The sequence below is a fragment of the Octopus bimaculoides genome, chromosome 9 (genome assembly GCF_046866305.1).
Source record: "Octopus bimaculoides isolate indiv1 chromosome 9, ASM4686630v1, whole genome shotgun sequence".
NCBI lineage: Eukaryota > Metazoa > Mollusca > Cephalopoda > Octopoda > Octopodidae > Octopus > Octopus bimaculoides.
In genome coordinates this window covers 90,666,262-90,681,261 of record NC_142936.1, presented here as the reverse complement: position 1 = coordinate 90,681,261, position 15,000 = coordinate 90,666,262, and the positions used below count along the sequence as shown (strand labels likewise).

Here is a 15,000-nt window from a genome sequence, read left to right as displayed (position 1 = left end):
TGGAATTTAAAAAATTTTTTAAAAACATTTTTGTGTTAAGAGATTTAGAGTTGGTGGTCAATGTTTTTGTGGGGGTCAGTTTTTTTTTTTTTTTTTTTTTACATAAGGCTGAAGAAGAGTCCAACATTGTTATTAGTATCATCACCATGTCGACATTATAATTACTATTATCATTATGGTACAGTAAGTAGGGTCAGTCTAAGGCATCCAAGCAACAACAGGCAAGACAAGCGGCACACAAGGCAAGCAAACAACAGGATTCCGTGTCATTTCGGCGCCTTTCCTCCACAATGTATCTGCAAAAAGAGACAAAAATAGATGAAAAAAAAAAACACACAGAATGTTTGTGTATGTTTCTAGGTATGTGTATATATAAATGTGGCTGCGTGGTAAAATGTTTGCTTTCAAAGCACAAGGTTTCAAGTTCAGTCCTACTGCATGGCACCTTGGGTAAATGTCTTTTGCTATAACCCCAGTCTGACCAAAGCTTCGTGAGTGAATATATACACAACAGGTGTCTTTCAGTTATTTCTTTATTGCCCACAAGGGGCTAAACATAGAGGGGACAAACAAGGACAGACAAAGGGATTAAGTCGATTACATCGACCCCAGTGCGTAACTGGTACTTAATTTATCTACCCTGAAAGGATGAAAGGCAAAGTCGACCTCGGCGGAATTTGAACTCAGAACGTAGCGGCAGACAAAATGCCGCTAAGCATTTCACCTGGCGTGCTAACATTTCTGCCAACCAAATCCACTCACAAGGCTCTGGTTGGCCTGAGGCTATAGTAGAAACACTTTCCCAAGGTGCTATACAGTGGGACTGAACCTGAAACCATGTGGTTGGGAAGCAACCTTAGTCCCAAAATATAACATGCCTTAGTCCCAAAATATTTTTTCAAGCTTTAACTGCTTTCACCATTCTAAAAAATAATAATTATACATTCACACAACCACACTCACTACTTCAGGAACAAGTGCATGCTTATACACACAAATCATATATCATCCTCATTTCAACATTCATTTCCCCAATGGTCAGATGAAACTTGGCTGGGGCAGATTTTCCTATGGCCAGATTCCATTCCAGCTACCAACCTTCACCTGTTTCCATGCAACATAATATTTCCCTTAACTTATCAAGAAATAAACAAAACCTGAACATGCTTTCATGAAGGATTGTAAACAAAAGGCACCGTTTGGTGCGAACAGTAACTTGTTAGCAATTAGTGTACACATCAAAGAAAGGGGAATAAACGCACTCACTCACTCCCCACACATACAAATATATAAGATGAACTTCTTCAAGTCTCCATTTAATAAATTTCACTCCCAAGGCACTGGTCAACCCATGACTGGAGTAGTGTCCATGCAGTGGGAGTGAACCCAAGACTATGTAGCTTTCAAACAAAATTCTAAACCACACAGCCATGCCTATATTATACTACTACTACTGTTATTACTGAGTGAGAAAGCAGTGCATGCCATCAAAATGATGCAGGAGTACAAATAAATGAAACCCAATAGAATACCCATCATGACTACCCGTCTGATAAGAGTACACCAGGCAGATACATCACAACCATATGTGCATGGCACTGTGGCCTTACATCATAATAAACAGCGCATGGACCTTGCAGATGGGACCCAGTTAGAATTTTCTTGAGATCGACTAGCCCATCCTGCTCAAAAGGTCCCTGAATAAGGGTTGTTTAAGGATGTTGAACAAAACACCCATGTTTCCAGAGGTGAATTATTCAAAGCCGAAAGAATTTCTTTCAATACATGGCTATGTTGCCTCCCCACCCACTACTTCTGCTCATGATCAGAGATGCACATATCATCAGCCACCAAGGGACATGGTCAACTGGTTAAGGTCAAACAACTGACAAGCAAATCTGTGGTATTGAGCAGAATATTTGCTGTAGCCCATCTTTTTATACCAAGACAAAACAAAACAATGTGCATGATGACACTTCCCAATGAGTTAAGATCAGAAACCAAGAGAGCCACTGCCTGGTACTGTATCAGGGCCTATTATTATTATTATTATTATTAAGACAACAACTAACCTCCTTCCTCTAAAAATTGCTGGCCTTGAGCAAAAATTAGATACAATAGTAAACATTTATAGGGGGAGATACAGCTGATAGCTATATCTCACACTGGACATATTTAGAACAAAGTCACTGTTCTATTTAGTTAATTCGCTTTGCTAGGCTGTCTAGTGCTCTACTGCCTATCACTTCACATTCACTATGACAACAAATTAGATAACAATGTGTAGATAAATTACTTGCGAGTCAAGTATTCCTTTTATCTTTCACAAGAAATTGTGGAGTGGTTTAGTGGAGGTTGTTGCTGTTATTGTTGAAATGTTAAGTCAATTTTTTTATTGAAGATATTTAGTAATCAGGCGGAGGAATACATAATATCCTCACTGAAGATATTGAGGTTAGGTAGCACACAGTAGGTGGGTTACTAGGTCACCATTGAAGGGGTAGGGTGATTTGGAAGACAGCTGGTTGGTTGTTGTGTGTGAAGGTGCATGGTTCAGTGGTTAGAGTGTTGAGCTTATGACTGTGAGGTTGTGAGTTTGATTCCTGGATTGGACTGCGTGTTGTGTTCTTGAGCAAGACACTTTATTTCACGTTGCTCCAGTTCACTCAGCTGTAGAAATGAGTTGCTATGTCACTGGTGCCAAGCCGTATTGGCCCCTTTGCCTTTCTCTTGGATAACATCAGTGGCGTGGAGAGGGGAGGCCGGTATGTATGAGCGACTGCTGGCCTTCCATAAACAACCTTGCCCAGGCTTGTGCCTGGGAGACGGTAACTTTCTAGGTGCAATCTATTGGTCACTCATGACTGAAGGGGGTCACCCAGTGGGTTGTAACATCACCACTGACAATATGATTTCTCCTTTACAGATCACAGTGTTCTGCGAGACAGATGTCCACCTTCAATTTCTGCAGACAAGAGTGAAATTTCTCTCACTTATCCTCGTTACAAGCTGGCAGACTCATTAGCACGCTGAGCGAAATGCTTTCTTTTACATTCTTTTACTTGTTTCAGTCATATGACTGCAGCCATGCTGGAGCACCACCTTTAGTTGAAGAAATCGTCTCCAGGACTTATTCTTTGTAAGTCTAGTATTTGTATTGGTCTCTTTTGCCAAACCGCTAAGTTTTGGGGATGTAAACATGCAGACATCGGTTGTCAGGCAATAGCAGGGGAACAAACACAGATACACACACACATGAATATAATAGGCTTCTTCTCTCAGTTTCCGTCTGCCAAATCTACTCACAAGGCTTTGGTCTGCCCAAAGATATAGTAGAAGACACTTGCCCAAGGTGCCACGCAGTGGGACTGAATCTGGAACTATGTGGTTGGGAATCAAGATTCTTACCACACAGCCACTCCTGATATTTAAAAAAATTTTTTTACTGACCCTGAAAAAAATGAAAGACAAATCTGCTGGATAGGATTTGAACTCAGATCATAGAAAGTCAGAATAAACAGTACAAAATGCTTTGTCAGACACCTGTAACCACTCAGCCAATTCATCACCTAGAGCAGGGGGCTTCCCAACTTTATTTTGTGGAAGGGGGCTAGATGATTACATTGACCCCCAGTGCTCAACTGGTACTAATCTTATCAATCCCAACAGGATGAAAGGCACAGTCTACCTTGGCAGAAATTCCACTAAGCATTTTGTCTAGCTTGCTAATGAATCTGCCAGCTCAGCATGTTAAAGGTTAGAGCCCTGGTTAAGTTTAAGGGATGGAAAATTAATTGTCCCTTTGGCAATTAATTACACTTCATGGATTACAAGGTATTGGTTACCTTGCAAGACCACAATTGACCCCTACAAGAGACAAACTGAAAAGGATGCTTCTAAGCAGTCGCTTAACTTATTAGATATAGCAGAGCGATTTTCCCTCGCATCTAACAATGTACAAGCAATGCCTGATAAAATTACAGAATGCCTTTGATTATTATTTTGCTCAGCCAAGGCTGACCTGGGGTTAAAAAGTACAACAACAACAACAATCATAAAATTACTTACGTAGGTTGACCGTATGGCTGAGGTTGACCGTATGGCTGAGGTTGTCCATAGTAAACTGGTTGGGGTGGGGGTCCATAGCCTGGCTGCATTGGAGGATAAGGTGCTGGCTGTCCCGGTGGATAGGGACCTCCAGCATAATAGCCTGGTGGCATTTGCTGTGCCATTGGTGGGTACTGTCCTGGTGTCTGGTAACTTGAGTAGGGTGGTGCTGTGGCGTGCGCTCCAGCTGGGGGAGGATAAGGGAATGTTTCCAAGGTTTTCTGCCCAGGCCTTGGTTGTGTCGAGTATGGTGGAGGTGGTGGATTTTGTGAAACAAATGGCGTATTAGCTGGATTGGACATAACCTGAAAGACATAGAAATAATAATAATAATAATAATAATAACGGTTCCAAATTTTGCCATAAAGGCAGCTATTTTGGGGGAGAGGATGAGTCAATAACATTGACCCCCAAGTACTCAGCTGGTACTTAATTTATCGACTCCGAAAAGATGAAAGGTAAAGTTGACCTCAACAGAATTTGAACTCAGAACATAGTGACAGGCAAAATACCACAAAGCATTTTGCCTGGCATGCTAACAATTCTGCCAGATTATCACCTTAATAATAATAATAATAATAATAATAATAATAATTAACAATCCTTTCTACTGTAGGCACAAGTGTGACATTTTGAGGAACGAAGTTCTCAAATGATTCTTATTTCATTGAGCCTGCCTCCAAGAGGATGAAAAACAAAGTAGAATTCTTTCTACAGTAGGTATATAACACCTGAAATTTGTTAAGGTGGGAACTAGTTAATTATGCTGACGCTTGTGCTCAGTTACTATATATTTTATTGACCCCTAAAAGGCTAAAATCTCAGAGGCATTAATCAGGATGTAAAGCAAGAACAAATGCCAAAAAGCATTTTGTCCAGTATGCTAACAATTCTACCAGCTCGTTAACTTAATAATAATTAGAAACATTCAAGCAATAATAAATCTCTGAGCAAGTTATAAACAGTAACAGCACAGAATTGTGAAGTATATTTGCCACCTAAATGTGGCTGATCTATAGGGGATGATGCTACTGTTGTTTATAGCCCTAGGAAGACGTCTCCTCCAGCTGGTTAACGATACACTGTCTGCGTCTGATTAGTATTTGCGAAGGGAAATTATCGTTCCCCTCTCTAGCCTTATGTGATACATACAGACCTGGGCTTCTGGGAAGTAACCTGTCATCAGCATGTGACAGTCACCAGTTTTTTTTCTTTATTATAGGCATAAAGCCTTAATATAGAAAGGACATTACAAGGACAAACGTGGGGTACATAGAATGATTTACGAATGAATTACGAGGTGTGAAAAATTATGATGATAAAATGGTTTTCTACCCAACAAAGTAGAAAGTTCCATTTTACTGTTTTTACAATTCAGTTTGTGTCGTGTTTACCCCACAAAAATATTTAGATCTGCAAAATTTACCACTGGTGGTAATTCATCGTATCGAACTCAAGATGGTGTATTGTCCACTCTGCTTCCGAATATCTCTGTCAGTCTAGCTGCCCCTTCGTCATCCAGCAACACTGCTTTCAGGTTTTTACTCTCCTTTTCTGCCAATCTCACCCTTATTACGCCTTTCATTTTTCTATTTCAACACTTTTCTCGTACATCACTATCAGTCTTTCATGTTTTCCTTTGGGTAATATTCTCTCTTCATTTTCTGTCGTTACTACTGGTATTTCTATTTCGCTCTGCTGCTCGTCTTCCAGTTCGTTCCGTTCCTCCTCTTCCTTACTTGTTGAAGGCTCCGGTTCCTGTGTTCGATCTCCCAGTGATTCATTTTTACTTTTTCTCTACTTTTCTTTTCTTTTTCGGAGGGGATTCACTATTTTCTCTCCTCTCTACCTCAGTGAACTCTGTTATTACATTTACTTCTTCCTGGCACTCCACCTCCTGTTTGTATTTCTGGGGACACTTTGCCTTTATGTGCCCCCTTACTCCACATTCAAAACATACTAGCGGTCTGCTCTCCACCATGATTCTCAATCTGGTTTATTCGGGTAGGATTATCTCTTCCACAATTTTGTGGAGGTCAGGTAGGCTGATATGTACCATTACTTCCAGGCCATATCCCCATTAGTTGACCTCCGCTGTCTTTGACATTTTCAGTATCTTTGCTTTCTTCTCTATATTGTAGAGGATGGTTGCCACAAGCCAGTCCTCGTTAATTTCAGGTGGCACTCTCCCTATCCTTACTCTGGCTGCGCGTCTGCCACAGTAAGTAGGTAAGAGTGCTCACTGTGCCGATTTCAAGGCTACGGTGGAGTTCTTCTTTGAGTAAAATATTGTCTTGTAGACGCTTACAAATGTGTGAGGAGGAGGTATAATTAATTAGATTGATACCTACTTTAATTGATTCTAGGAAGATGAAAAGACAATTTCGGCGGGGTTAGAATTCTGATGTACCAAAGAAGTACATCGTCCATCGCTCTCCCCATTTGTCAACTACTGCTCTGAAGAACAGGGCTACAAATTTATAAAATCTCTGGCATGCTTTAATACGTGCTTGATATTCACTTAGCGGTCCCGGCGAAATTTGATCTCAGACCACAGAAGAAACCAACCAAACACGGCAACGCGTACTCTCCACCACCGCCATCGCCACTAGTCCACTTAGGCCTCATTATATGTTGACAATCAATCCCACCTGACTTACATAGAATACCTGGTTATAAAGATCACATGTGTCTAAAGCGGAGAGCCCCTTTAAGAAGTACAGAGACGACAAGCTATTGTAACAGTAGAAGTGAGACGGGAAAATTATCCGGTTTTCGAATACAAAAGACAAAGCAACAAGCGTCAGCTAATGACCTTACATAGTTGTCTCCCTTAGAGTGAGACCACGCGTTCAGCTTTTGGTCCCGATGTCTTTATAAGTAGAAGGTATTAGGGAAGAAATGAAGTTGTAGAGAGGAATACAACTGATAGAAACAAATCTTCGATAAATTACTGGTACTTATTTCGTCGTCCCCCAAGAAGGTTGACAGAAAATCAACATCAGCGAGATTTGAACCGAAAATATAAAGGGAGATAACTTAGTAAAGCACACTCGTGTTGTCCAATGTTGTGCGCCGTCTTCGCTCATATATTTCTCACAGGAACAGAAGGATTACAAGATAAACGACGTGGCGAGGAGAGGTATGATGAATTACTAAATCCCGAGAGGATGAAACGAAAGATGGCATCGTAAACGTCGTAACTAAATACTGTTTGTCATTTTGACCGACCTTTATAAGATTTTGGCGTTTTGTATTTCATTTACAAGGTGCAGGATGTGAACCCATCGATCGAAACGGAGGATTGTGTTGCACCTCGGGATGGTCGTTAAGCCATTCTTTTGTTATTAAGTAACATACACATAAATATACACACACACACGTATATATATATACAATACACACACACACACATATATATATACAATACACACACACACACATATATATACAATACACACACACACACATATATATACAATACACACACACACACATATATATACAATACACACACACACACACACATATATATACAATACACACACACACACACACATATATATACAATACACACACACACACATACATATATATACAATACACACACACACACATACATATATACAATACACACATACATATATACAATACACACATACATATATACAATACACACATACATATATACAATACACACACACACACATACATATATACAATACACACACACACACATACATATATACAATACACACACACACACATACATATATACAATACACACACACACACACACATATATACAATACACACACACACACATACATATATACAATACACACACACACACATACATACAATACACACACACACACACATACATACAATACACACACACACATACATACAATACACACACACACATACATACAATACACACGCATACATATATATATATATATATATATATATACATACATATATATATATATATACATACATACAATACACACATACATAGATAGATACACTTGTATATATATGTATATATACAGACATATTCACACTCATACACACATATACACATTTTATACGTATGTTGTGCAGTATAGACACGACGAGTGGCTGACTGCACGTGATAGAGGGACATTCGAGATGAGGTGCAGCAAGCGGGTATTGCGCATCAGTGGGGGAAGACCGTAAAACGAACGATTCGGCTCAAGAGATGGAAGCAGAACAAAAAACCTGGTGGCGGTGGCCAGACGTCGAAAAGTGCAGAACCTTTATGTCCGCATTGTGGACAGACATCGAAACCGAGGGCGACAAATATGAAGATGGAGTGAATAGCATCGAATATTGGATAGGGGGAACCTTGGCGGAGCGGGACGCAGCGTGCAGTTGTAGTATGAGATCGCAGTGTGTGATTGGGATTGCTGAGGCTTTGCAACCATGGGCTTTCGGGTTCAATTCTATGGGCGGCACCTTCGGCAAGTGTCTTCTGCTATAGCCCTGTGAGTATATTTGATAGATGTAAACTATATGGAAGCACGTCGTATGGGCATAGGCGCAGGCGTGGCAGTACAATAAGACGTTTGCTTCCCAATCATATGGTTCTGGGTTCAAACCCACTGCGTAGATCCTTGAGGCGCAGGAGTGGCTGTGTGGTAAGTAGCTTTCTTACCAGTTACATGGTTCCAGGTTCAGTCCCACTGCGTGGCACCTTGGGCAAGTGTCTTCTACTATAGCCTCGGGCCGACCAAAACCTTGTGAGTGGATATGGTAGATGGAAACTGAAAGAAGCCCGTCGCATATGTGTATGTATGTCTGTGTTTGTGCCCCCAACTTCGCTTGACAACCGATGCTGGTGTGTTTACGTCCCCGTAACTTAGCGGTTCGGCAAAAGAGAAAGATAGAGTAAGTACTAGGCTTACAAAGAATAAGTCCTGGGTCGATTTGCTCGACTAAAGGCGGTGCTCCATCATGGCCGCAGTCAAATAACTGAAACAAGTAAAGGAGTATAGCCTCGGGCCGATCAAAGCCTTGTTGAGTGGATTTGGTAGACGGAAGCAGAAAGCCAGTCGTGTGTGTGGGTGTGTGTCTATCATTGCTTGACAACTGGTGCTTGTATGTTTACATCCCCCGTATTCTAGCGGTTCGACAAAAAGAACCCAATAGAATAAGTACCAGGTTTTAAAAAAATAAGTACTGGAGTATGTTCGTTCAACAAAATTTCTTTATGGCGGTGCTCCAGCACGGCTGCATTTTAATGACTAAAAGAAGTAAAAGGTGACAAGAGATTTGCCTGCTATTTCTAGCAAGTTGAGTGCCTACATGCAGTTCATCGTGTCAGTGTGCGCGCGCCCGATAACATTGGATTGTCAGATAAATTCGTTCGCTTTCTCCATTAAAAAAAAAAAATTATAATCCTTTCCAATGTTATTTGATTTTTTTTTTCTCGTTTTTACAAGATTCTTTATGTGAATTCGTGTGTTGAAGCGTATTTTATTTGGTCTGGGGAGAGTCATTCTCTTTTCACTATTGAAAAGGTTGCAAGACGCAACGAAAATTTTACAAAGAATAAGTATGTAAATGAGAGGAAATCGAACCGGTGAGTGTGTTAAATAATAAGGCCCTTCGGACACAATAAAATGTTATTTGAATTAACAAGAAAAATATATTTTTTATAATAGTATTTTTGTGTTGTACCTCTGTTTTTCCTCCACAACTTTTTGTTTACCTTTTTTGAAATTCGAATAAATTTTTACCTCTTTTTCAGACTAATAACGATGAAGGCTTAAATACAAAAGAAAAAGAAAAAAAATCGAACGAATTCATCTAACATTGATTTTTCAAGTTAAAGGAAAAAAATATCAATAAACACTATTTCTTTTTGTTCTGTGCGTAACCAAGGAAACCTGACGCCGCCTCTGTAACCGTAAACACTAAACAACACACAATCACCTCCAATTCAACAATCATCAGAGTACAATCATTAACCCCCCCACCCCACTCGCTTGTTTCCCTGTCATTTCTCTCTTTCACCCCTCCCTGCCTATTATTACACTATTATAAATTACTATCATTATTTCCACATTAACGAGGTCTTGTATCCGACACAAGGCCACAGCACGAAGGGAAAAGAGAGAGAGGGAGAGGAATGTTACAGAAAGTGTGAAACAGAGAGAAAGACGATGTATGAAAGGGGTGAAACGCTGTATGTGATATCTATCTTTCTATCTAAATTCTTTTTACAAGAATAATGTTGACAGTGAGTTCGAAGTCACGTAAAAGCATGTACTCCACAAAAAGTCTTGAGTAATCTTTCAGTTTAATATAAAATTGTTTTTATTATGAGAGAGAGAGAGAGAAATGAACGCTACCATGTTATCTCGTATACGTATATATATATATATATATATGTATGTATATACACACACATACACACACATATATACACATACATACAATATACGTACACACACACACGCATATATATAATTAGTGTGTGTTTACATGCAGCCGTAAAATGTCAAGGTAACATATTTTAACTCGTGCAAGCAATGGAAACGCCCCCCCCCCCCATATAAATCGTATACACATGTTTTACGGATACGTATATGTACTTGTGTGTGCGAACACACACAGTAATTAATCAAAATAGGAGAAGTGAGAGAGGAAGTGTTAATTATTTTGCTTAATTGTTGTATACTCTTCCCCGTTGTGATTCCTGGATTTTCGGAACGACAGTGACGTTAATCCGGCATCCTAGACTCGGCCACTTTTTTGAAAGTCGCACACCCAGTGGAGAGCTTATAGTGAGCTGTTTGAATATTTGAATCCTTACACACACACACACGCAAAAGTAGTTCTGTGGTAAAAGGCTTGCTTCCCAACCACATGGTTCCAGGTTCAGTCCCACTGAGCGGCACCTTGGACAAGTGTCTTCTGCTATAGCCTCGGGCCTACCAAAGCCTTGTGAGTGGATTTGGTAGATGGAAACTGAAAGAAACCTGTCGTATATATGTGTGTCTGTCTGTCCCCACCACCATTGCTTGACAACCAATGTTGGTGTGTTTACGTCCCCGTAACTTAGCTGTTCAGTATAAGAGACAGTTAGAATAAGTACTAGGCTTACAAAGAATAAGTTCTGAGGTCGATTTGTTCGACTAAAGGCAGGGCTACAATATGTTCGTAGTCAAGTGACTGAAACAAGTAAAAGAATATATACATAAATACACACACACAGAACTTACATACGCACAGTTTTAGTAGAAAGTATTTTATCATGGTGCATTAACGTGAATCATCTGTATATATGTCTGCCCTTGTATTCTTGAACTGTAATCCAAACACCCACAACAACCATATTTATTATCGTTTGATATTACACAGGGAAAGGCGGTGAGCAGGCAGAATCATTAGCACGCTGGGCGAAATGCTTAGCGGTATTTTGTCTGTCTCTACATTCTGAGTACAAATTCTGCTGAGGTTGACTTTGCCTTTCCTTTCAGAGGTCGATAAATTAAGTACCAGTTGCGTATTGGGGTTGATCTAATCGACTGCACCCCCCACCTAACAAAATTCTGGGCCTTGTGCCTAGAATAAAGGATATTACACAGGGAAAGTCTCTGAATAACATTTTGACACATAGCAAGCAAATCTCCCTCAAACCACACTAATGTCTGTCAAGTGAGGAGGCATTGAAATGTCAACCTGTATTTGTCTTCCTCTTTCAAGAATAGTGGAACAGAGATAATGAGAAACACTGATGAAGAGAGAGATAGAGAGAGGGAAGCAACGGTGCTGCTGGTAACATTTGTTTAATGCTAAACTTGTTTTCACTTCTCTTCTCTTCCATTTATCTCACAGAGTTCTCAGTACGACATCTCTGGCTCCAATACAAAAGCAACGGGATTGGTTTCTACTCTGGGCACAAGACCTGAAATTTTGGGGGAAGAGGACAGTCGATTAGATCGACCCCAGTATGTAACTGGTACTTAATTTATTGACCCCGAAAGGATGAAAGGCAAAGTTGACTTCGGCAGAATTTGAACAAAAGCAACGTGATTAAACATGCTTTTTACCAAATTTTTTGCAGGGGTGGGGTAATCCAAACCTACGGTATTTTCTCTTAAACCTGAAACTGGCTAAATACCATATGTAACAATTAAAAAATTTTTTTATAATGATCACATCTAAGAGATGATGTGGTCATTTATTAATTAGAGAAATGGTTTTTTTGTAGAACAGCAAGGTGCACCATCTTGTTGGAATATACTGCAATGAACAGCTAATTTCTTCAAGTTTTAAGAGTTTATGGTTGAACTGAAAGGCATTATCCAACTGCATGCTAACTACCTGATCAAATCCTTTTCCAATCAGGTGATAACAGATTAGCCCATGAGGAAATTTTGCCTTACTTGGAAGCAGCGAGGGTTGGTAACAGGAAGGGCATCCAACTGGAAAATTTGCCTCGTCACATTCTGTCTGACCATGCAAGCATGGAAAAGTGGACGCTAAGACAATGATATCCAGTGTATCCTCTTTTCTTGGTCAGTAATGAGGTGTAATTCGAGAGAGATTTGGCCGATATTTCTAACAAGTCAACCAACCTCTTTAAAAACATTTACATGCTGTTTAACTCCAGGTCAAGCCTGGTTGAGCAGGTCGATGATTAAATGCATTCCAACAGTGACAATCCAGTTTTTTTTTTTGTGTGTGTATTATGAGATAAAAAAACAACAAAAAAACAGGACACTGAATAATTTAAAGGTAGAATGAAATCTGAGGAAGATTTGGTTTCTGTATGCAGTCGGTTGTAATGCTACCTATGGAGGTTCTCTCATTGGTTCATTTGTGTATTTGCTGTTGCAGTTTAGCCCCTGGTCAACCATAGCTATCTCAGCAACATTATAGGACCCCAAGCAAAGCAATGTATTGGACCTGTTTACATTAATTTTATATATTTTTTGACAACAAGCCACAGCGTATATATCTTAACTGGATCCCTAGACCTACGAGATTCCCAAGCAGCTGCCCAGTATGTCCAAGCTTTAGGACGGCACTGCAGTCAGCCCTGGTCGAGCAGACTTACCAAAGGCATTCCAGCCATGTTCATGCTGCTATTTCGTGTGCTGTTTCATACAACATTGATCAGTACCTCCCTTTATAGCATAACTATAGATGTGTGTCTTCACTCTGGATTTGGTTCTTTGTAACATTCTGACAAAGGTATATTTTTTTTTAATGGGACACATTTTAGAAGATGTAAATAAGGAAATATTGGAGTTTGTTGTGAAATGTTTTTTCTCCCCGGTGGTGTGGATAATTCACACACCTCGATTTGTTTCTACACAAATTTCTGAAATATTAATATTTTTAAACAATTTTCAACAAGTACATTTCAGATGGTGTAGATTATGATTAGGTTAGGATCTGATGAGGAAAATAATAATAATAATTGGCATGGGATCAGATAATTCATAAACTTTGGCTTTGTTTCAATCATACGATTTGATGAGGTATCCGAATAATCTGTCTCCACTCTCTCCAATTATTTCTCACATCCAATTCTGATATATTTGTAATCTAAGTCATCTGAAAGATATTTGCTGAAATCTTTATTAAAAAATATCAAGATTTTAGCAAGTAATGAGGAAACAAAGTCAGCGGGGCATTCATCTCTAGTTATGCCCCACTTTTTTCATGATGGTGATGCAAGATTTGAGAGACATTTGGATGCTATTTCTAGAGGGTTGAGCGACTTATCGTATAGGCTGGTATATATGTTATAAGTTAAACTGTATTAAAAGGCATTCCAGCCATGATAAATCCATTTTATTTTAAAGGCCAGTGTGACATGGAGTGAGATTTAGCTGCTCTTTCTAGCTGTTGTTAACACTTTGCCTCTCCTGTGTATTATCTGTGATATATGGGATAGACAGATTTCCCTGGTGTGCATGCATTATATATGATACACATTAGCTATTTCCCAACCACAAGAGTATTCTGGGACTTATGAAACGGAAAATTTTATATTACTCAGAATGAATGAAACAAGGGTTGACGAAGAAAAAATGTCTAAAAACGTTTAGAATAAGCTTATGAAAATGCCTTGGACAAGGAAACACGTTTATACTTTGGTTTAATTGAATAACATGAAATAATATTGAAATAGATTTAAAAGAAACACAACAAGAATGAATAATGGATTTAAATTTAGAATAAAATGAAATGAATAAACAAGTCAAGAAATAAATGAATAAAGGTTAAAGTTTGATAAACAATGGAAGATCAGATTGAATAAATTAGTGTCACGAATCAGAACTGTTTAAGTAATTAGAACAGTAGATGAGAAGTGTGGAATTGGGTAGAGTGTATGTGTATGTGTAGGGGGGATAGTGTTGTCTTGCCTCAAGTCAACACTGAATAGGCATATATATGATCAAAGACACTCCAGTTATGACCATCTTGTCTATTTACTAGACACAGTACACACACAATCATATTATCCAATATGTATGTGTGCGTGCGGTTTTGTTTTTTAAAGGCAGGAGAGAACAGTTTTTTTTTTTTTTTTTGATGGTGTGTGGTTAGAAGCTTGCTATACAACCATGTGGTGTCTGGTTCAACCTACTGTGCAGCAGCTTTTACTATAACTGAACTATTTGTCTTTTTTTAAAGTCAGGTACATAATCAGTCGGTTTCTCTTCCCGAAATCGCTAAGTTGTCAAGCACCAAGTAGTGTGTGTACAGGAAGGAGAACAAACACAGACACATATGGGCCTCCATAGTTTCCGTCTATTAAATTTACCTACAAGCAATTGATCGGCCTGGGGCTATAATAGAAAATAAAAAACAAACTTTCCCAAGCTGTCACGGAGTGGGATC

At 39.3% G+C, this 15,000-nt stretch overlaps 1 protein-coding gene across 4 annotated transcripts in view; it reads right to left on the bottom strand.

Moving 5' to 3' along the window:
- Positions 1-15,000, bottom strand: part of LOC106867896 (uncharacterized) — a 90,863-nt gene that overhangs the window by 2,272 nt on the left and 73,591 nt on the right. For all 4 annotated transcript variants that reach the window (XM_052970869.2, XM_052970870.2, XM_089358025.1 and 1 more), the window contains 2 exons: positions 4,069-4,412; positions 1-296 (listed from right to left, as the gene is read on the bottom strand). The exon at positions 1-296 is cut by the window's left edge and continues 2,272 nt beyond it. In XM_052970869.2, the coding sequence (XP_052826829.1) occupies positions 194-296; positions 4,069-4,412 (447 nt within the window). In that variant the 3' untranslated portion in view covers positions 1-193. The remainder of the gene's footprint in view (positions 297-4,068; positions 4,413-15,000) is intronic.